The following is a 24180-nucleotide window of genomic DNA, read 5'->3' on the forward strand; positions in this document are numbered from 1 at the left end:
TGTCCTTACCTCTGGGACTATCTGTACTCTGGACCTGGTTGGGTTTGCAGAAATGAAAAACCAATTGGAAGCAGATCAAATGCAAGTCAAAGGTAAGTCAACTTTTGATCAACTAATCTGAAATGATCTCTGAAGCTTCCAAAATTGATGGTACATCAATGCTAAAAGCCCATTGAGAGTAACTCTAATATTCACTATTAGAACCCTTATTGTACTGGCAATGCTAGAATCATTAGTATAGAGGTACGGGGACCCTTGGCCGGATCAGATACGCAGAGGCTAAACAGTCACCAGTTCAGACTTAGACTTGATAAAATCTGCTAGAATCTGTAATGCCTTCCCTGTCCAGACTTCCTGAGAACTGCTGGGATCTGTAGTCCCTTCCCTGTACTGTCTTCCTCAGAAATGCTGGGATCTGTAGTACCTTCACATCCCAGACTTCCTGAGACCCGCTGGGACCTCTGGTGCCTTCCCTGTCCCAACTTTCTGAATACTGCCGGGTTCAACAATGCCAACCCCATCCTGACTTGCTGTGAGCTGCTGAGATCTTTAGTGCCTCTCTTATAAAACCCAAGGAAACTTGTGGCAGTGAACACATTAGGGGTACTCCAGAACTAACTGGTGTTGCTGAGACTCTTCGTTCTCTTATCATTTGATTAGCAGTAGGTTCTCTCAGAACCCTGTAGGGTGGATTTCTGGACCCATAAACCTATCATGTTTTTCCAGCCTGCCCAGTCTGTCCAATCTGTGCTTCTAAAACCCTTTGTGATTGGTGTCTGGGCTCCCTCTCTGCATCCTAGCGGTGCCTCCCATGCTGGCTATACACCGGTCAACTGGTGTACCAAGAAAATGAAAAATACCCCCAGATATCAATTATTTACCCAAATACCACTGTGTACCAGTCGGCCCTGCTTTTTGCCCGATCAATGCCCCCCCATGCACTGACCACCAATAATAGCAAAAGCCCCATCTTTATTAGTGGTCAGAGCAAAGGGGAGCAGAAAGGCAATTGCTGATTAACATATTTGATCAACCATCAATCATGAATCCCCTATTTTCGAACACAGTTGATGTTTATATCTAATGCCACATATTTTATATATCAGGTGTTTAAAAGGATCACTTTTTGGAATGGCAAGGGCAAGAGGCATGAATATATATTTTAAAATGGTAATTAAAAAAAAAACGTATAAAAGTAATACAAATGTCTATATATATATATATATATATATATATATATATATAAATATATACATATATAGTTAGAATATAGGTAGAATGCATATATATGCATACTTATGTGCATTTTAACTGGAAACTTGAAAATAAATTAATATGCAAGGGAAAATAGAAGGTCAGAAGTAAAAGGATGGATCTGTGCCAGAAGGAAGCAGTCATCATATTTCTCACCTGGGATATCTGCCAATCCCCTCCCCAGGCAGGGCAGGAATCCTCCCTGATCACACCCCTAGTATTAGCTGGTTGTACACACATAAAGGGGGAACTGTCATCATCTACACAACACACAGGGCTGGATAGAGGATCATGGCTGGTGAGTCCTTGGGTGGTTAATTGGGGCATGAAAAGTCCAATGCATGCTTTTCTAAAAATTCTTTCTAGGTTCTAATGATTGCACTGAAGAAAACTACAGCAGCCATAGCAGCTAACAACCATATTAGGCAATGAATGTGACTTTTTCCAAACATTCACAGCTAGTGAATGAAACTATCATTTCAAACACATGCACCTAAAAGGTTCACCTGCAGATTCACTTCTTCATAGGTGTAGATGGTAATGTGGCATTGCATTGAATGGCATAAAGTACAGTTATATTTTGTTCTCCTGCACTAGAAAGATTATGCACATTAACAATGACTGCGCACAAAGGGATCTAACCACAGGGCAACGTTTCCACAACATAAGTGCCCTTCCCCATCAATGTTTACAGAATGAAATACTTCTGATGAATATGGGGGTCTTGCACACCTGGAATTATTTAGCTGTAATTGGTTTTAGATTTTTCGATTTAAATGCTAGTTGAATGCAGTAACTTATTGCAACCAAACTGGTGACTTGTACCGGGTTACCTATGAATGGTTGCTTTTAGTTAGTGATGTTTATTCAATGCCATTTGTCTGTATTATTTTTTTTTTAATATTATTTTCATTTAACAGGTATAAAAATAAGAAAGAAAACATAAACATATATATACAATAATTGCAAAAGAGTACATCTATTTACTTTTAAAACATTAAATACTTAGTCACTCATTTAATGCAACAATATAGTGCAGACAAGTCCACGAAACAGGATCAAAGTATACATTGTGCAAAAAGTGTGCCTCAAAAACATGGCCTACCTGTATTTTTTAAATATTTTTTATCTTGTTTTACTTGCAGATATTAACCTTTTTTTTAATCAAACCGTATAACCTGTCATCCAAACAAACTTGAAAACCAAAAGGAAGGAGGAAAGAGGGAGGGTAGGGGAAAAGGGAAATAAAATAAACCAAATGGAACATGTGCAGTCCAGCCATAATACCTTCAACAGGATGGGAACTAAAGATAATATGAAAACAAATTCTGTAGGCAACCTATAGTGTCTGTATCAATGCAAAAGAGTTGGAAACTTTATTTTTCTTGCCCTGTTGTCTTCAAGCAAAGGGGCAACAAAAAAATGATCAAACTTTTTTCTGCTCTATTTAAAAGGATTATCAGCAGTTAGGCAGAATGTGAATGTTCTTGGCAATTACTTATTGAGTAAAGCTGAGAGTATTGTTGTAACAGGCTGCACTCTTCAGTTGATTCTGGTGATGACGGCACTGTGATCTGGTTTTTATTTTCCAACTGAATATGGGGTTTGTGAAATGCGCCAGTAACACTGTGTCTGCAGGGGGTACCACCGAGTGCAGAATTCCTCCCACAAATTGACCTAATGAATAAAAACTTCCTCCAGATAATGGCTGTAATGTATGCAGTGGGGACATTGGATTGAGAGCTGCTTTGGGGACCAGTACTCACAGGCAGATCTGCTGCCAATTTTGCATTTGACAGACCAACCCGATCGATTTTCCTATTATTAATTAATGGTCGGAAGTTCCAAAACACTGCACACCTGTGTATAAGGTTCACACCCTTCGATCATTTTTCCTAGATAATAACTGGAATAAAGAAAGAGAAAAGCTGGAATTTCTTTTGGCTAATTAATACTATATATTGTAAATTATATTGTGGGTCATACAACACACATTGGATATATTTTGTGATAGGTACAAAACATAATTAGGTCAGTCCCCAAATAGGTACGAAGGGGTATTAGACCCATACGGTAGACATATTATCCCTGATTAAATCAACATAGTATATATTGCATTAAACGTCTTGCATCGCGATAAACGTCTTGCAACTGACGCGTTTCACCTCTTCGCTTCTTCATGGGACCTGCGAGCCGTCTTAATTGAATTTAGATGGTTAGTGAATGATTCAACCAGGGATTGTGGATAACAGAAGGTTGAAGATTGAGAAAAAGTCCTAAATAATTGCCTAATGTTGGTAAAAGAGCAAGACAAACGTCCGCAAGGATGCTGCCAGAGTGCAGTGGTACTACCTTGCTGACGTCTATCCTAGGTGAATTATTCACTAACCATCTAAATTCGATTAAGACGGCTCACAGATCCCTTGAAGAGACGAAATGCGTCGGGTTGCAAGATGTTTATCTCAATATATACTTACTATGTTGATTTAATCAGGGATATAAGGAACTTTTACGCAGCCTTAGTAAGGTAGCAAAATGGAAAGAGAATAAGGAATGAGAGAAGGAGTAACAAATATAGAAAACAGAAAGAAAAAGATAAAGAAAATAACAACACACTATAATCAGTAGAAAACCAAAATTAAACCTCTACGTGAGTCTTTCAATCAATATTTACCAATCTGGCCATAGCTAATCAGAGCCCATAAAATTACTCCACTATAGTCAGTCAGTTGCTGAATTTCCATCAGAATTCCCTTTCTTTTATATGATTGTAAAAAAAACATTCAATTTATACCCCACTGTGAAAGGCTGTGAGTGTTTTCTACTATTTTTACCTATCAGGGAGCACCATAGTCACAAATTCGCCTTTTTACTTATATCAGTTTATATTCATTATACAAAACCTATTAATAAAAAATGTTGCCACTTCATCACCAAAATATTTAATATCCTATTTAGGAGGTTGTAATTTACAGCACCGGTCATGTTTGCAGCCAGATTTGGTGTTGTGCTATTTCCAGTATTCTCTTCTCCATTACAGAGTATACAAGTATTTCCGCACATTGTTAATGCACACAAGACTTTCCAGTGTAATGGAAAATATTGATATTCTTCTTTATCTAAAAATAAGTTAAAATCCTTTAACCCAAAATTGGATTTCATCCAGAGGAAGTCAGCAACCCTAAAAAGCGTCATCCAACCTGCTCTAACATGGGAAAAAATCCCTGTACCAGTCCTCTGAAGAGGATCTTCTCAATATACTGGGCAAGGAGAAAGGTTGGTATGGTTTCCATCTGTATGTGATTCCGGACAGGATATCTGTAAGGTACAAATGATTTGTTCAACTGCCATTTGTTATCATTGTTTGAACTATGTATTCATCTATTGCGAGGTAGGCTAAGTGTTTTATGCATTTTTAAAAACTCTTCTGTTGTTGTACCCAAGTATAGTGTAGACCACCCCACTCTCTGCATAGATTGGTGGAAAGCACTCCACCTATTAGACAGGAGAGTAGGGACAACCAACAGGTCAGTGGAGACCATCCCACGCATTGCATTGGATGGTGGAAATAATCCAATTTTTTTAGAAAGATAGTGGCACCCTTTGTGGCAAACAGGATAGTGGAAATAACCCTTTTCACTGCAGAGTATGGAGGAAACCACTCCACATAATAAAAGGGATAGTAGGGACCTCCCTACTTGAGACTAGTTCCCTCACCATACAGATTGGTGGAAACCAGCTCACTCCTTTTACAGGTTGACGGGGACCAGCTCACTCCTTTTACAGGTTGACGGGGACCAGCTCACTCCTTTTACAGGTTGACGGAGACCAGCTCAGTCAATATACAGGTTGGAAGAGACCAGCTCATTAATGATATGGGTTGGCCTAATTACATTACAGGTTTGTGGAGACCAATGAAAACACTCTTCTGTTGGTGTATAGTGTAGACCACCCCACTCTCTGCATAGGTTGGTGGAAAGCACTCCATTTATTAGACAGGATCGTAGGGACAACCAACAGGTCAGTGGAGACCATCCCACTCATTGCATTGCATTGAATTTTTGGAGAAAGATGGTGGCCCCCCATGTGGCAAACAAGATAGCAGAAATAACCCTTTTCAGTGCAGAGTATGGAGGAAACCACTCCACATTTTAAAAGGGATAGAAGGGACCTTCCTACCTGAGACTATTTCACTCACCATACAGGTTGATGGAAACAAGCTCATTCAATTTACAGGTTGTTTAAGAACATTCCACTCATTGAACAGGATGGCGAAAACCAGCCCACTCACTGTACGGATGGTGGAAACCAGCTCACTCACTATACAGGTTGGAGGACACCAGCTCATTTATGATATGGGTTGGTGAAAATCAGCCTAATTACAGTACAGGTTGGTGGAGTCCAGCCCACTGGCTAAACAAAATGGTGGAGACCAGGTAATCCCCCATTTAAGGTGGTAGAGACCAGGCCACTGCCTAAACAGAATGGTGGAGACTCCTCCATTTAGACCTCCTGTATATCCAAATGCCCCAGCAACTTTAGGTCTTCTTATGCACACAGTTATTGGTTTGTAAGTTAGGTGATCCCACTGTTTGACCGTTTTCATAGTCATATAAGTCATTGACTGAAACATACTGTATGACAGGTCCTAATTTCTTATTTGCATACTCAGGAGGTCCTGGAGCCATTAGATTAGCATGGCAGGAAGGAAATCAGCATGTACAAGAGGAGAATTCGGCAGTGGAAGCCGCTTTATTTCTCTCAGCATAGGTTTTTGTTTAGTTTAGTCCAAAAATTGTAAAGCTTCTGCCCTAATGATTAAACTAAAAAAAAATTTTTTTTAAGACAGCGTTTGGTACTTTTTGGCCCAGACTGTACATGTACAAACTGCTGAATTCACTAAGCTGAAACACCGACCACACCTTACCTAATATAATGTCTGTCCAAACTTCACAAAACTTAGAACTTGGATGTCATTCCAGTTTCAGATGTCATTGATAGAATGCAAGCGAATTCTTGTTGGATTACGGACATCAAAACGTTGATGCTATTTATTTTATGAATAAGAGGATAATATATAGGCAGCAAACAAGCTAACAAGCATATTAAGCAGTAATTGCCACTTTTTCCAAACCTAAAAGGTTCACCCGCAGATTCACTTCTTCATAGGTGCAGATGGTGATGTGGCATTGTATTGATTAGCATTAAATACTAATGCTCTATTTTGTTCTCCTGCACTAGAAGGATCATGCACATTAACAATGACTGCGCACAAATGGAATTAACCACAGGGCAACGTTTCCACAACATAAGTGCACTTCCCCATCAATGTTTACAGAATGAAATACTTCTGATGATTATGTGGGTGGACGTTGTACTTCAACATTTAGCACATCTGGAAGTATTCAGCCGAAATTGGTTTTAGATTTTTAGATTTTAGTGCTAGTTGAATGCAGTAACTTATTGCAACCAAACTGATGACTTGTACCGTGTTAACTTTAAATGATTGCTTTTGGTTAGTGATGTATCTAATGCCATTTGACTGTATTATTGGAAAAGAGTTAGAAACCTTTTTTTTTTCTTGCCCTGTCTTCAAGCAAAGAATTTTTTTTTTCAAATGGGGGCAATAAAAAATAAATGATCAAAGTTTTTTTCTGCTCTATTTAACCTGAATTTAAAAGAATTGTCTGCAGTTAGGCAGAATTTGCATGCATTTGGCAATTACTTATCGAGTAAAGCTCAGAGTATTGTTGAAACTTCTTAGCAGGCTGCACTCTTCGCTTGCTTCTGTTGGTTCTGTGATCCACCAACTAGATATGGGGTTTGTGAAATGCGCCAGTAACACTGTGTCTGCAGGGGTTACCACTGAGTACCAAATTCCTTCCACAAATTTACCTAATGAATAATAACTCCCTCCAGATACTGGCTGTAATGTATGCAGTGGGGACATTAGATTGTGAGCTTAGGGAGTAGTACTCACAGGCAGATCTGCTGCCAATTTTGCATTTGACCAACCTGATCGATTTTCCTATTAATAATTAATGGTCCGAAGTTCCAAAACACTGCACACCGTCCGATCATTTTTCCCAGATAATAACTGGAATAAAGAAACAGTTTTTTTGGCAAATTGATAATATATATTGTGAATTATGTTGTGGATCATACAACACACATTAGATAATGCTTAAATTTGTGATAGGTACAAGTCATAATTAGGTCGGTCACCAAATAGGTACGAAGGGGTATTAGACCTTTAGGCTAGTCATAATATCCCTGATTAAATCAACATAGTTAGTATATATCGCGATAAACGTCTAGCAGACCGACGCGTTTCGCCTTTTCGCTTCTTCAGGTGATCTGTATGCTGTCTTAATTGAATTTAGATGGCTCGTTTATGATATGGGTTGGTGAAAAACAGCCAATTTACAGTACAGTTTGGTGGAGACCAGCCCACTGGCTAAACAAAATGGTGGAGAGCAGGTCATCCCCCATTTAAGGTGTTAGAGACTAGGACATTGCTTAAACAGAATGGTGGAGACTCCTCCATTTAGACCACCTGTATTTCTAAATGCCCCAGCAACTTTAGGTCTTCTTATGCACACAGTAAATCGTTTGTAAGCTAGGTGAGCATGTACAAGAGAATTCGGCAGTGGAAGCCGCTTTATTTCTCACAGCATAGGTTTTCATTTAGTTTAGTCCAAAAATTGTATAGCTTCTGCCTTAATGCTTAGACTACAAAAAAATATTTTCTAAGACAGCGTTTGGTACTTCATGGCCCAGACTGTACATGTACAAACTGCTGCATTCACTAAGCTGAAATACCGACCACACCTTACCTATTATAATGTCTTTCAAAAACTTCACAACAAAGAAAAACTTTGAACTTGCATGACGTTCCAGTTTCTTACAAACAATTACTGATGTCCTTGATTGAACGCAGAGCAAATTCTTTTTGGATTACGGAATGTAAACGTTGATGCCATTTATTTTTTGAATAGGAGAGTAATTTATAAGGAGACATTGGTAAAAATTTACAAAATCCTGGTATAGATACTGACAATCTGAGACCGGATAGCCATGTTGTAGCTTGTTGCTCATTCAGATATATAGAGGAATGACACGCAGTGAAATTGCTTCTTTGTTTTGCTTGGGATTTATTAAGTAATTACATATTTTCCTTCTTGACTTAACATCTTCTGTACTGTTGCACGGAGCAGCTGATAAATCCTTATTTTAAAATTTTAAATATTTTATTAATCATAGTACAGTAAGAACAGTATATAAAATTATTACAAAAATTACATGCAGAGACATACCAAACTTTTCTTGTAACTCCTAAATTTATGATTGCCCATGGAGGCCTACCACATAAGTAGGATTCTCACTCTGGGCAGATTATTCACATTCTTTCTCAACGCGTTTTACAGAAACTAGTCTGCTTCTTCAGGAGTATAGGAGGTACATATTCTAAATAACAAAGCATATTGTATGTATATATTTAAAAATATCAAAACTTACAAACTTATATTTCTCCAAACCTGCAAGAAAGTAAATTGAATAATGCTGGCCATTAGACTGAAAGTCTTCACTTGAGACACGTTCCCCTGACACCCACCCCTGTTCCCATAAACAATTTTGGTGGCAATGCTATATTTAGGTGCTTTGCAAATAATTTGGAAGCTTGTTAAGCTGTATTTTCACTCATCACTATGACTAAGTACAATATGACTTTGACGACAACAGCTTTGTTAGTATTTATTGTAAGATGCATTGAAAGTTTGCTGTATCATGAAATTAGTTCAATGATGTTTGCCAGTGGATACATTTGCATGAGACCTTACAGCAAGTATGGCCAGTGCAATGGTTTAGAGGTTAGCACTCTGGCCTTTGAAGCTCTAGGTCCCAGGTTCAAATCTTGACCAGGACACTAGCTGCACGGAGTTTGCAGGTTCTCCCTTTGTTTGTGTAGGTTTTCCTCCGGGTACCCCAGTTTCCTTCTACGTTCCAAAACAACATGTAGTTAGGTTAATTGGCTTCCCCCCAAAATTAGCCTTAGACTGTATTAAGGACATATGACTATGGTAGGGACATTAGATTGTGAGCTCCTTTGAGGGACAGTTAGTGACATGACTATAGACTTTGCGTAACTTATAATTACGCACTGCGTAATATGTTGTTTCTATATAAATACTGTGTAATAATAATAATTTTCCAGTATGAGCACATGTTTGGAATGCCCGGGCTCCTTATATACAACCTGGGCTAAATGGGTTGAGCGTCAGCCCCTGTTTCTATTTCCTTTTGAATTTTGCTATTGGTCCATCACTGTAACAAGCGGCTTGTGTTTGGAAAAGGTCAGGACAAGGACTATCCACAACAATACCAGGTAGGTTGCAAATTCTGTAACTGATATCTGTCATTGTGATTTATACAGAAAGACCTTTCTATTAAAATGATCAACACCTGAATAAAGAAATTCATGAAAGGTATAGTCAAGGTACTCCTCTCATAGGGACCCTGCTAAACTTACCCTGGACATCTAGGCATTGATAACCAATGGTCCCTTAGAGGTTAAACTGGATAAAGTCCTGACACATAGGCACCTGACTCATAGGCACCTAAAGTTTGGCTTGGTGATGGCGGCACTGGATTAGGTAAATTTGCTTTTAGTATTTACTTTCTCTTCCCAGTTCTAATCACTGCTCTCCAAAGAGTTTCTAATTGCAAATATGTTGTGAAAAAACTATGTGTATATAACACAGAAGTGTATGCCTCCATTAAACTGCTTTGATAGGTATATAATACAAATCTGCAGATATTGCATTTGAAAATAATGGCAATGGCCTCCCTCTAGGGCTGTATCTACTCCATACAAGAATAGTCTGGACTGTATGTTTGTACTGAATGTTGGCACACCCATGCTTCTGTAAGAAAGTGAACACTGCCCTTGTTATGCCCTCATTTATTCCATTTCTGGCACATCATCAGGATCTTGGCAAATGATTAGGGCTTAAAGCAAATAACGATTTTGCTTATTCATGGCAGGGTAATAGTCCTGCTGGACACTCCCTCTCTTGTTTGTACTTGCCTTTCACTTACTGCCCTGGTCACCACTTACAGCCCTGATTACCAATAAAGGCATGTCCTACAATAGGAAAATATGGAGATCTGCGGTATAGAATGCTAGACATGGTGGCTTGAGTGCTGCTCCATTCCTTATTTGAGTTCCAGACAAAATTATGAACTGTTGTGCAGAAGGAGGGCCACCTGGTAACTATCATTCATCTTCTAGAGTGCCAATCCAAGATGTGGGATGGGAGAGCATGTGACTCCCACCTCTGCCACAATGCATCATTTAATGTCTTCGAGCAGCCATTTACCAATGGTGTGGGCTGGGATCTGACTTGGTTCTTTGGTGGGGGACTTTGGCGGGTAAAGAAGACATTGGGGTTGGTAAGTACATGGTGTTAAGTGCAAGGAACTACTATTACCTATCACGATCCCTTGTAGGTATACATTGTCCCCTTGGCTCTCCCCTCCTGCCTTCCACAAAAAGTGACATATATCCCAGAACTCTTGTGTTCAGGTTACTGCAATGCAAAAAGTTTCATTTGCATACAGATTTCTGGGGGCTTTAGGATGTAAATTGGGAGCCAAACACCTTCAGAACTTGCATTTTTTTTAGTTAATATAGGAGTGTTTCTCAACCAGCGTTCCCCCAAGATCAGCGGTCGCTATCCGCCAACCGGGCCACTGTCTCATCGCAGACCTGTGATTGGAGAGTGGGCGGGTCCTGGCATTATGATGTCACTCTGGAGGAGGTTTCTGCGTGACACCCGGCTCACCGCGCATGGGCACTCCAAAGCCGGTAATTTTAGTGGTCTGCGGGATCGAAAAGGTTGCGACCACTGCCCCATATGTTGCTAGGAGCAGTTTGTACCTAATGTCAGTTTAGGTGATACCAATAATCTTTTTGTAAGGGTGACATTCTTCCCATTGGCTTGCATTGTATGAGACATTCTGCCCACTGACCACCATACTAATATACTGTGACCTGTGGATATAGTAATTATGGCCGGGGGTTTCCCTAGAAACTGAAAGTTATTTCAAAGTTTCTCCCATGTTAAAAAGGTTGATAAACTCTGCAATACAGAATCTCTGCATGACTGGGCCCACCTAACCCTGAGAATTCCAAGATGGAACCTTTATAATAATTACCTAATAGAGAAATACAAGGGGTATCGTTGATCCTCATTTTGAAAAGGAGCATTCCATATGTAATCTACATTCTTGTTCTAGGTAGGTATAGATTTATTAGCTTTTTCACACACAGAAGTCATATATTCCTATTTTCCATATGGTTTCCACCCATGATGCCTAGGGGGATGTTACTGGTCTTTCGCTAAAATCCTGGAAAACCTGAGGAGTCCAAATCTCATGAGCATGTTCTACTGAAGTTTGGGTTCCTCAGCTTTCCAGGAAAGTTAATTAACTCTGAAATCCATGTTTTAGTGATTAGATTTATTGATATACCAGTTAACTGAGCTGTATAATAAAGTCACTTATAACCCTAGCTGTATCAATCTAAAAACATGTCTGCAGTAACTTCTGGATCTTCCTTTTGGACTTTATTTCTTATTATCGTTATGTTAGGAATGTCTGAACTTCCTAAGGCAGCAAATCATGGGACTGAAGGTCATGTGATGTCTTATTGATGGCTTAGGAGGAATTAGATATGTCATGTGACAGACCCCAAGGTGCATTAATAACTAAAAATATTTTAGAAGGCTAGGAGCAGAAAATTACACTTTTAGGATCTCTTGACTGGTCGCCAACGTTTCAGACCTCACGGACCACTAAATTCATAATTTTAAATTCCCGCGGACCATTAATATGAATTTTATAAAAAAGATAAATACATTTGTAAAATAATGATCTTCCTAATGGTGCTGACAAGGACTGTGGCGGCTCTGATTCATTGATCAGCTCACGGTTAAGTGAAGTATTACTATTGTTACTATTATCATTAGTTGTATTATATTTGGTATTACTAAAGAAATGCAAAATATTTGTTTGCTTTTTCTCACTCATTATGGGTTTATTTCATTCTAAGACCAAACAAGAAATCATACTTATCAAAGTCAAACTATTTGATGCCATTAAATATAACAGGTAAAGAAAATACACAGGTAAGGTCACACTTACCTAAAAGATCATCTGAGAAATAAACAAATAAAATAAAACAATCGGATGAGAATCGGTATTGGCGGAGCGGGGTGACTGTTGTAATGGTGGAAACAATACTGAAGCGTACGGCTCGGCAATGGTCGCCTCATAAAAGTTAACACTACACTGACGTCACGCTGCGCCTCCCTTGTTTTTCTGTCTCTAGTACAGTTTGTGAATTTAGTGCAATATAAAGGCAAAAATTGTCATTCAGTATATATGAATTTATATACAATTATTTATATATAATTATTAATAAAAAACATAAAAATTGCAAATAATGTCTAAATTTTTCTGTGGACCACCAAAATTTTCTCTCGAATCGCCAGTGCTCTGGACCATCATTGAAGTAAGAATTCACGTCATGCAGTTTACAATACAAATAGATACTTTTTTTTACTAGATTTCTAATTTCCTGTATCAATCCACCGATAAAAATTCATACTGCACCACTTGAGGAGGTAAGTGCATTGTGTACACTCATCCTTTATGGAAAAAAAAAAAGGCTAGAACCTCCAACTATTTTTGGTGTCTGTAGGAAACTTTTTCACACTTTGGCCCTGATTTATTAAAGTTCTCCAAGGCTGGAGAGGATACACTTTTATCAGTGAAGCTGGGTGATCCATCAAACCTGGAATGGATTTTTAAAAGTCTTTTGCTATTTGTTAGCAAATTTTTTCAATCCTGGACCAGATACCATCCAGGTTTGTTGGATCACCCAGCTTCACTGATGAAAGTGCATCCTCTCCAGCCTTGGAGAGCTTTATTATATCAGGCCCATTATGTCCTTAACCCTACCGCATACGTCAAACCTTAACCATTTGGTGTGCTGGAAATCTGATCATCTCGGACTGGCAGAAACAAAAAATGAGGCTCTAAAACACATTCTGATGACCTGCAGCTTGTAGCAATACCTTAATAAATGTAGAATTTTGAAGAATGCCTGAGCCAGGGTGCTTACTGATATCACAAAGACGTAATAATATTATAACATGTATACTGTCTAAGCTCTATGATTTCTGCTTTAGAAATGGTTATGTTCAATATAATGTTCACAAACGGCACCAATGCCACCACCTGGGCAGGTTTACTCAAGCCATGCAAATATTTGCCAACTGTAGTTGATTTGGTGCCAATTGTGATTACCGACATTACTTACTTTTGCTAAACAATTAACTTATAATTGATAGTTTTGCTGAAGGCCAGACAGATAAAAAAAATCATAAATTTATAGATCTTTCTTATCTATTTAAAAAGTTAATGATTAAATGCAATAAGTATAAATCCCTACATTAATATTAGCTCGTTTTAATCCCCTGCACAATGGAGTGAGACAAGGAGGGGCAGCTCTAGAATGCAATCAGGGTGTGCTGCAGTGCACTCGTTCTAAAAGGCCAGTGAGCAGAAGGATGACTTTATCACATTTCTGCTGTTCTTTGTGCAGGTTGGATGTGTAGTTTGGACATGTTGCTGCATTAGAGCATGATTGTGCTGCCTTCAAGGATCCTAAAACTAACTAAACAGATGCCATACATTTATTTCACCTTTCATCTTGCCTGGAGATCACGCCATCTAACTAAATATATATACTTGCTAAGCACATAAACTTATATAAGCACTCTTTTCCTAATAGTATACAACACAGATATGTTCGGTCTTCATGTGCCTGGTGTTATGCTTTGTTGAAGGTGCTATATAAACAGTAACAGATGGTACTCTTACCATTAGGGTTTTACTTCTCTCCAGCTGAAAAGACACACCTGTGATAAAGACATTCAACGGTATACAAAGGTTCATTAGCTTAAGTCGTAGTGGAAAAACAGAGGAATTCCCATTGGAAAATGTTCCCACAGCCCCAATTAGATGTAAACAGAAAACTTTCCAGTCATTAATTGTTAACGTGCTAAAAGATCTTGCTCGCTTATGTTGTGAATCATATTCAAAATTTATAGTGTAAGTCTTTTTTTTTAATTGTTGTTCGGTTTGGCCTTTTTCAAATAGTCTGGCAATGGAAAAGTCTGCATTCATCTAGGGATAGAACTATTGGGGAATGGAAGAGGTTGGTTATTGGAGAGGCTGCAATTATTTGGGAATTGGACCATTTGGGTATGGAGGGGATTGCCTAATTTGGGAATGGAACGAGGTTGCCTTAATTTGGGAATAGAATCATCTGGGAATGGAAGAGGTCGTCTCCATTTGGCAATGGAAATATCTGGGAATGAAGGAGGCTTCATTCCTTTGGGCATTTTAGGAATGGAAAAGGTTGCCTTCATTGGGAAATGAAACCATCTGGAAATGGAAGAAGCTGTCTGCATTTGGCAAAAGAATCATTTGGAAATGGAAGGTGTTGCCTTCATTTTAAAACGGAATCATTTGGGAAAAGAATATGTTGCCTTAATTTGGAAATGGAAGAGTCTACCATTATTTGTCAATTAATTAATCTGGGAATAGAAGAGACAGTATTCATTTGGGAATGGAAGTGACTGTCTTCATTTGGGAAAAAAACGATCTGGGAATGGAAGAGATTGCCATCAATATGGAAAGGATTACTGGGATTGGAAGAGGCCATCTTTATCTGGCAATTGAACTATCTAGGAATGGAATAGGTTGCCTTACTTTAAGAATGGAACCATGGAATGATAGAGGCTATCTTCATTGAGGAATGGAACCATCTGGGCGTGGAAGAGGTCATCTTCATCTGTGAAAACCATCTGGGAATGGAAAAAGCTGTCACCAATTTTAAGTAAATTTGCTAAATGACTTATTGATTTACCACCTGTACATGTTTGCTAAAAAGCCTGTCTGTTCACTATAAGCATGCCTCTTAGTGTTCTAATAAAAAAAGGTTCATCACCCGCATCACTTGAGCCAATAGGCTAGATTTATTAAAGCTCTCCAAGGCTGGAGAGAATACACTTTCATCAGTGAAGCTGGGCGATCCAGCAAACCTGGAATGGATCTCTTCAAAGTCATCTGCTTTTGCTGCAATATTCAGCTTGATTCCAGGGATTTCCCCCACAGTAATTTCCTTCTGCCATTAGATGACCTCAGTCTAATGATCAACATCATTTAAAGTTAAAATAAATACTTAATAAAATTACCTGTGTACATGCACTTTGCAAATTTTACCTGGCCTATTGTTCAGCATTGTATGTCTGTACAGGTAGTCCCCAGGTTACATACAAGATAGGGACTGTAGGTTTGTACTTAAGTTGAATTAGTATGTAAGTCGGAACAGGTACATTATTTTATTAAATGCAGTTAGGACAGATGTTTGTCTCAATATATTACTTTATGGAGCCTAGACATTCATTAACTTCTGGAGCAAGCTGTGCTTTGATATGCCAAAAAAAGAAACAACTGCAGAGTTTGTCTTGGTCGTTAAAGAGTTAAAAGATGTTACAGATAAGCTCAGCTCTCAAGATCACCCACAACCTCAGCTGTGTTTAGCATAAGTTTTCTTCTGCAAGTCATGCAAACCTCCTCCCTACCTCCCCAAGCCTCTGTCCTGCACAGGAGCCCCGTTCGTATCTAGGAGTCGTCTGTATGTCAGATGTCCTTAACCCAGGGATTACCTGTATGTATTTCTTGGAGGGAGCATGCACATAAGGGTGACAACGGGAAGGCTCCATGGGACCCTGCATGGTAGTATAGCCAACACAAACAAAAAGAGAGAGTTGATATTACACTGATGAATTTGGGTATAGTTAGAACCTGGTGGGCATAGGGGGTTGGGCCTTGAATTGCAATTAATATAAGGAAAAGTTACTGACTTCCTAAGTCCAGTGCTCGCATGACCTGAACATGTTCCTATGTGTTTGGTTCTAGGTAAAAACGCTCTGGTAGTGTTGGCTCACCATGACCGGACTTCATTCAGCTACGCTATGAAGGAGGCAGCCGTGGAAGCCTTGAAGAAGAAAGGTTGGTCCATCACCGTGTCTGACCTCTATGCCATGAAGTTCAACCCTCTTGTGTCTCCGGATGACATCACAGGTACATTACATGCATGAACCTTCCAAACTTTAGCAGATCCAGATGTGAAGAAGGATAATAAAACATCATATGTTTTATATTATATATAGAATGTTTCCACCCGGATAACTACAAGCAGGGCTATACTTGTGTATACCATGAAGTTAATGATATCTTCTTCTACCTCCATATAAGCTCCATCATTTTTATCATTTAATTATTGTAGTAAGAACTAATGCTTGACTATTGGAGGTAAAGTTCATGTTTCTTGACTTCATTACCTGTCGCTTGTACCCCCTTTTATTACAGTTCTACATTGGCAATTTAGCCACAAGTGCCTAGAGGTGGCCAGAAAAGTAAAATGAACTAAGTTTCTGAAGTTTTAAAACCTTCGCCTAAGGAAATGCAATGCAAAGCACGTCAAATGCAGCCTTTATATAATTTAATATAGCACCATTGAAGTAAAAGAGGATCTGATGACCCGCGTTTTACATATATTGTGAATTTAAAAACAATTGGTGCGGATCTTTTTGGAGTTGAATATAACTTTATGCTGTGATGGGTGAATGCCAAACTATTATATGTTTATAATGGTATTTTTGTTTTTTTTACTACCTGTTCAAAAAAAATTAAATTTAAAAAAACAAAACAAAAAAACCCAAAACAATTGGTTCCATTAAATGTAACATTGGTAAACATAGAGCAGATGTTACTGAGATCTGATTATAGAGCAAATCCAGATTTCAGGCTGCTAGCTCTAAATATTAAGCAGCCAATATATTTCAGAAAAAGTGTCTATTGGGCATTCAAAAGCTAAATTCACCAGAATTACCATAAAGCAGAATTTTAAGTGGAAAAAGTAAAAAAGTGCATTTGTGAAATCGGCACTTTTTTATACATTCTGAGAAAGCCCCTTCTGCGTATGAGATCGGGCATACTGCGTTCGGGTATACGCAGAGGGAGCAGCCTGCAGCCTCCTGGGATATGTGACGTATGTATCTCAGGAAGCTGCAGGTTTCCTATTCAGTCTTTACCGCCACGGCATTAAAGACAGAAAGGGTGGGTCCTAAAAAATTTAAAAAAAAAACATTGGATTTATTTAGCAAATAATATTAATTAGGTACTGTGCCATAGGAGCTGACAATCTATGTCCATACCAGAGTCAGGGCTCATGTTGATGGGCAATGATTTCTACATTTGAAACGCATGTAAATGCAGGTCAGCAAAATCCAATTTAGCTAATCTTAGCAATGCACCTAGTAGTTTGAGGCTGCTTTTGACTTGCATTGTGTGGCATTTCTTTGGACGCAGAAGTTCCTATTGCAGACAGAGCCGGTTAAATGCAACATTTTATGTCAAGGACTGAGCTTTTCATTTGAACAATTATTAATGGAAGCCAATTAATCTTTAGTAGTTTCTTTAGGAAAAAAGTACAGGTAGTCCCCAGGTTACATACGAGATAGGGACTGTAGGTTTGTTCTTAAGTTAAATTTGTATGTAAGTCGGAATATGTACATGTTTTTTTAATAAATGCAAATAGGACAGATGTTTGTCTCAACATATTATTAGGCAGCATGGTGTCAGTTACTGTATAAAATCCTCACTGTGAGCTAATCACAAACAAAGCAAAAAATGCTTTATGGAGCCTAGACATTCATTAACTTCTGGAGCAAGCTGTGCTTTGATATGCAAAAAAAAACAACTGCAGAGTTTGTCTTGGTCATTAAAGAGATAAGCTACGTACACACGTCCAATGGTTCCAACCCGATAATCGGCTCAGGATTGATATCGGGCGAGAATCTGGCGTGTGTACAGTGCCAGTCGTCCATCATCCAAACCGTCCTGGCGGATCCACGGACGTTGGATGACTAACGATCCTAATGCAAGAGAAGGGGCAGAGCGTGCAGCGGGGTGCTGCTCCGCCGCTCTCCCCCTCTCCTCTGCATAGAACAGAATGGTGCTGTATGTACGTACTCGTTCATGCATCGTGCAGTGCTAGTAGTTGGAAAGGATCGTTAAAGATTGCATGTGTGTATGCGGCTTTACAAGATGTTACAGATCCGCTCAGCTTTTAAGATCAGCCACAACCTCAGCTGTGTTTAGCAAAAGATTTCTTCTGCAAGTCATGCAAACCGCCCTCCTCCTCCAAACAAGCCTCCATCCTGCCCATGAGATAGCAGGGAAGCCCGTTCGTATCGTATCGTCCATATGTCAGATGTCCTTAACTCGGGGACTAACTGTATACATTTTTGCAGATGGTTACTGAACTCGGAGCAGCCACAATACTAATCAGCCCGGCACCACATTGCAGTATCCCTATGGGATCTTCAATGTGAGTGTTTTTGCTCTGCAAGGAACCACGTTCTTGGACAGACCATACATTTGTATTTATATCATCAATTTTGTCATACAGGAAATCCAAGTGATCCTGAAAACTTCAAATACTTAGCTGAGTCTAGAAATGCTTACCAAGATGGCCGAATGAGCAAAGACATTGCAGAAGAACAGAAGAAGTTGGCAGCTGCAGATTTGGTGATATTTCAGGTATATGAATATTTTATATATATTAGAACTAAACCCCTTTTATAACACTGACACCAGGATTGGTGAACATTTTTTTTATGTTGGTTTTGTTTCAACAGTTCCCAATGTATTGGTTTGGATTACCAGCAATCCTGAAGGGCTATTTTGATCGCATATTAACTGGGGGATTTGCTTACAACCAATCAGAAATGTTCTATAACGGGCCATTTAAGGTGAGCAGGAAGATGATTGCCTATATTTTGTTATGTAATTGTCAATATTACTGATATCCACATTTAAATACTTAAAGCCTAAAACTCATTATCATCATGTGCAGCCCGTCCCCTATGTGCCTGGCCATTGGCTTCTCCGGCACCTAACGCTCCGCATGGGAGGAACATAGAGTCACATGCTCCTATAGTACTTTCACTATAGTGAATAGAGCAACGGTGCATTTACCTTTTCAATTAAAACGATATAGCAAAATTAAAAAAAAATATAGATATAAACACTCATTTAAGGAAAAGGGGTTGTTTTTAGTAAGCAATTAAAAATATTGTCTTTATGCACCAATTACATCATCTGGATGGGAAATAAATCTCCAGCTGTCTATTGTTTATATATTACAATATTTGGATGCCAACATTATTAATTTTAATAATGAACAGGATTAATATAGCGCCAACATAATATGGAGTGCTGTACATTAAATAGGGGTTACAATAGATAGACAATGACACCAGAGGAGAAGACCCTGCCCCGAGGAGCTTACAATCTAAGAGGAGGGGGAAGTAACACACAATAGGAGGGGAGATATGGAGTGGCGGGAAGTAATGAAGAATAGATGCAAACAGGATAACTAAAACATTCTTCAGTGCCTATTACATGATTGAAAACTGGTGGTGGTGTCTCTGTCCACCAACCTCACCATTTGGCATTGGTATAAATGGAGGATATGTCCATGAAGTTCCTCCCCTGCATTTGTGTGTGTGTGTACACAGTAGTAGTCCCCATTAGGATTGGCCTATGGGAAGACTGGAAAAAACAGAACCCCTAAATTAAGATTTTTATCTTATGGGCCTAGCACTGTGCCCAGAAATCTATGCCTTATGATGGGCCCTAGGTCCCCAGTCTGCCCCGGTCCCTTTTGTTCTTTTTTTTTGCCTTGTATTAAATGTTTAATATATTTTCTGTGTTTAGCATGCAATCTGTAGATGTACACTTTTCTTACAGAATAAAAAAGCCATTCTTTCATTCACCACCGGAGCGCTGGAATCCATGTACTCCACAACTGGGATCAATGGCGATATGAATGTCTTACTCTGGCCGGTCCAGGTAACAGGTTTTATAGTATAGCTGTGCATGCTGTTGTTATTCTTATTGGATTTGTATTCATTTAATGTACCCAACTCCACCTGCTCATTGTGTCATTCTAGGAAAGCAGCGGTCAGTAGTTCATAGATGATGCAGTAAAATCCTGGATAGATTCCACTATTTACTAACTCGGACATTGTTCTGACATGCTTTTTATACAGAAATGTGGAATCTGATTTGTGGCAACGTATAGTATAGGACCCATATATTATTAATATCATTATTAATAAACAGAATGTATATAGTGCCATCATAGTATGCAGCGCTGTACATTAAATGAATGCTTGGACCGATGGGTCCAGATGTTCCTGCTCACTCTCCCTTTATGTCTCTTGCAGAGAGGGATCCTTCACTTCTGTGGCTTCCAGGTGCTTGAACCTCAGATCAGCTACAGCATAGCTCACACCCCCCCTGAGAAACGCTCCCTGATCCTGGAGGCCTGGAAGGCTCGTTTGGGCAAGGTTTGGGAGGAGAAACCCATCAGCTTTGTGCCCAATGAGGATTTTGACATGTCCTTTGCCGGAGGGTTTGTACTGAAGAAGGAGGTGGTGCAGAAATACAAAGAGCCCTATGGACCCAGCGTGGGACAGCACATGGGAAAGCCGCTGCCGCCTGATAGTCAATTGAAAGCCGGCTGCACAAAGCTCTGAATTCTGTTTGTACTGCTGCTATTTACCATTTCAATTCAATAAAACCAGGCCAGTACTTTCTACTAACTGTATCTACAATATTCAGTCATCCTAACACAGACACACTTCAATCTTTTCTCTGTGAGAGTTCATGGCTCTGGCCATGTGACCAAATGCATGGGCATTTGGTCATGTGATCAGCTGCAGTGGGATTCTGAAGCAGTGGATTCTGCACTTTTGGGGGCTTTTATGTTTTTAAAATGCAATGAAACTTTAAATTGCCTAATACAATCCAGATGCATAAAAAAGTGAGCAAACACTTCCAGTTAGAAGCAGCCAGAATCAGTCCAATGCCAGTATGCTGTTAGGAAGGTCTCATACTCTATGCAAGCAGTAGTCTCACTGCAGGGGTTTAATACACCTCCTGCTAAATCAGAGCTCTTCAATCAGCAGGAAGCATAGGATGTGCTAATTGCAGAGCAAAAGGTATGACTCAGCAGGGTTGTGTCGCTCTGCAGAGAGACCACTGCTTGTTCACAGCATGCATCCATCTGTACATGGTGCTGGTAGGGGACAAGATTTATTAGTCAGGTTGTGATCCTTCCAAACATAATAAGTTGTTCATCCTCTGCAATACATTAGTGTTAGCTCCATGAGGTTCTTAATGGCACTCTGATGCTTTAAAGTAACACAGTTCAACAGCCGCCACTGGAGAAGAAAATGGAAATGTACCGGGCCTAATGTGACATTGGTTAACCTTCCAATGCTAATTTAATATGCTAAGAACAAGATAATGTGGAGTTTTGGGAACCATGCAAGACACAGGACGGAGGTACGAAATTCCGGGATTTTGGTAGCTGCTCCAAAAATCAAATTGTTCAATCATTTGGGGGGAAAAGAAACACATGATTTAGTTTGAGATATAATTGCCAGCTTTTATACTTCATCATTATACTAGCTATGGCAAAACACATGCCAGCAAGCCAATTACTTATTCTAATGCAGGACACTGGTGTGTTGTCCCCCCCCTTGTGGGCACATTCCTGTAGTGCAGTTAAGAAACAAAGCTACATCAAACAGGATTCCTGCAGAGGTTGCTAAGGGTTCTTTGATCAATTTATACCTCTCAGGTTAATTTAAGTGACACCAATGATCTTTTTGGCTGTAAGGGTGACATTATTCCTACTGGCCAACAGTGTGAGACATTCTTCCTACTGACCACCACACTAATATACTGTGAGCTGTGGATATAGTAAATATAGCAGGGGTTCTCTACAATCTAAAAGTTACTTCAAGAGTTCCCCCTTGTTAAAAACTTACACTGGTGCAGAGAGCTGTGCACTGCTGGAAGGAGGATGGAAAGAGCCTCGGGAAGCAGATTCAAGCATTAAGAGCACATTGCTTGCTGTCACCCCCATGTGGCCACAAATGGAATGATTTACCAATATGCCTTGGTGTCCCTTTTGCACAATACTTGCATGCTCTGTAACTCTGGACATTGTTTAAAGTATGTGGATAGCATGCGCATGTCAAGTGGAAGCTGCCTTATTCTGGTCATCATACCGTCTCCTATAAGGTGCTATCCTGAGAGTAACATCTGCTTTGTAACAAAGTATGATGGATATCAAGCACAAACTCTATACACTACAAATATACATTTATTATTATTAACTGCGGTATTAGCATTCAATCCTTCCAATGAAGAATCCAATAATGGAGAATTCTGCTATGTCTGCCACTAGCTAGAATTTCAGCAGGATTTTCCCTTTGCCATCACTTAGTAATCCCTCAACATGACTTTGTAGTTTTTGGTTCTTCCTCCTCCATTAGATTTCCCAGCGCCATGTTCTGGATTGTGTTTGGGTCCCAGCTGTAGAGAGATTCAGAACCAAATACACCGGGTTGTCACCATCAAAGTTCTTTAGGTTGTCACCAAAAAAGAGAACTTACTGTGAAAATGTTCATTTTTGTTTCCTGATCACTCAGCACATTGGCAGCATTCTCTTCCCTTCTGTCCTGTTTAGGGAGTTGGCGTTTCCCAACATTTGTCCCCCGTGAAATCGGAATCCCACGCATGTGCAGTATGACCCGCTATTTGACAGGTCTACTGCGCATGGGTGGAACCGAAATCCCGCACATGCCCAGTTGGACCCGACTTTCAAATATCATTACTGCACATGCGAGAAATCTAAATGTTAGACACGTGCAGTATGACATGCTTTCTGCCAGGTCTACTACGCATGCGGGTAATTGGAAATCCTGCACATGCACAATAGGTCTGATTTTCCTCTATCTGCAAATAAAAAGCCCCTAGCATAATGTCCCCTGCTGAGAATAGATTCATAACCATCGCCAACCATAAAAGCAGGCTGCCAGTTCTAAAGCTGAACTGAGATTTGTCATTGTGATTTTTATAGAACGCTATTTATTAAAATGAACAGTGGTACAAAGAAATGAAAGAAAGTTATAGTCAGAACTCTTCTCATATGGACTCTGCTAAACTTACCCTGGACATCTGATAACCAATGGTCCCTCCAGGGATTAACTAGAAAAAGAACCTGACTCATGGGCACCTAATATTTGGCCTGGTGATGGCGGCACTGGATTAGGTAAATTTGCCTTTCATGTTTGCTTTCCCTTCCCAGTTCTGATCACTAACCCAAGAGTTGCTAATTGCTCTAATGTGTAATAAAGAAAATATGGGCCTGATTTATCAAGGTTCTTCAAGGATGGCAAGTAAACCTGGAATGGATCTGGTCCAGGACTGAAAACATTTGCCAACTAACAGCAATTGATTTTAAAGAAATCTATTTCAGTTTCCGTGGATCACCCAGGTTCTCCCATGATAGTCTATCTTCTCCAGTCTTATAAAGATCTTTTATAAATCAGGCCCTGTATGTATAACTATCTATTTGAACTATCCATTCCCCAATTACATGAACTCTGACCTGGTATTTTGGGGGTGCAGGGGAACCTTGGTGGGCAGACAAGGTATTGGGAGTCTGTGTGAGGAGGGTAAGTACCAAGATATCTATTACCCTAGCATGTTACCCTGGAGGTATGACTACACCCTAAGTCTCCCATCCTACCTTCCACAAGGAAAGACTTATTGGAATTGGATTGGAAGTTTATACAGCCTCCATTACAGCCAATACGGAATCTCTGCATGGCTAATACAACCTAACCAAAAGAATTCTGTTTA

At 39.5% G+C, this 24180-nt stretch overlaps 1 protein-coding gene across 1 annotated transcript; it reads left to right on the top strand.

Moving 5' to 3' along the window:
• Positions 1–1433: 1433 nt before the first annotated feature.
• NQO1 (NAD(P)H quinone dehydrogenase 1) lies at positions 1434–21065 on the top strand. Its single transcript, XM_072422569.1, has 6 exons — positions 1434–1552; positions 16309–16473; positions 18866–18996; positions 19095–19208; positions 20209–20310; positions 20688–21065. Exons 1-6 carry the CDS (start codon positions 1546–1548, stop codon positions 20997–20999), a joined length of 831 nt encoding a protein of 276 aa, XP_072278670.1. The 5' UTR covers positions 1434–1545; the 3' UTR covers positions 21000–21065.
• The last annotated feature ends 3115 nt before the right edge of the window (positions 21066–24180 follow it).

This window comes from Pyxicephalus adspersus, chromosome 9 (genome assembly GCF_032062135.1).
Source record: "Pyxicephalus adspersus chromosome 9, UCB_Pads_2.0, whole genome shotgun sequence".
NCBI classification, from domain to species: domain Eukaryota; kingdom Metazoa; phylum Chordata; class Amphibia; order Anura; family Pyxicephalidae; genus Pyxicephalus; species Pyxicephalus adspersus.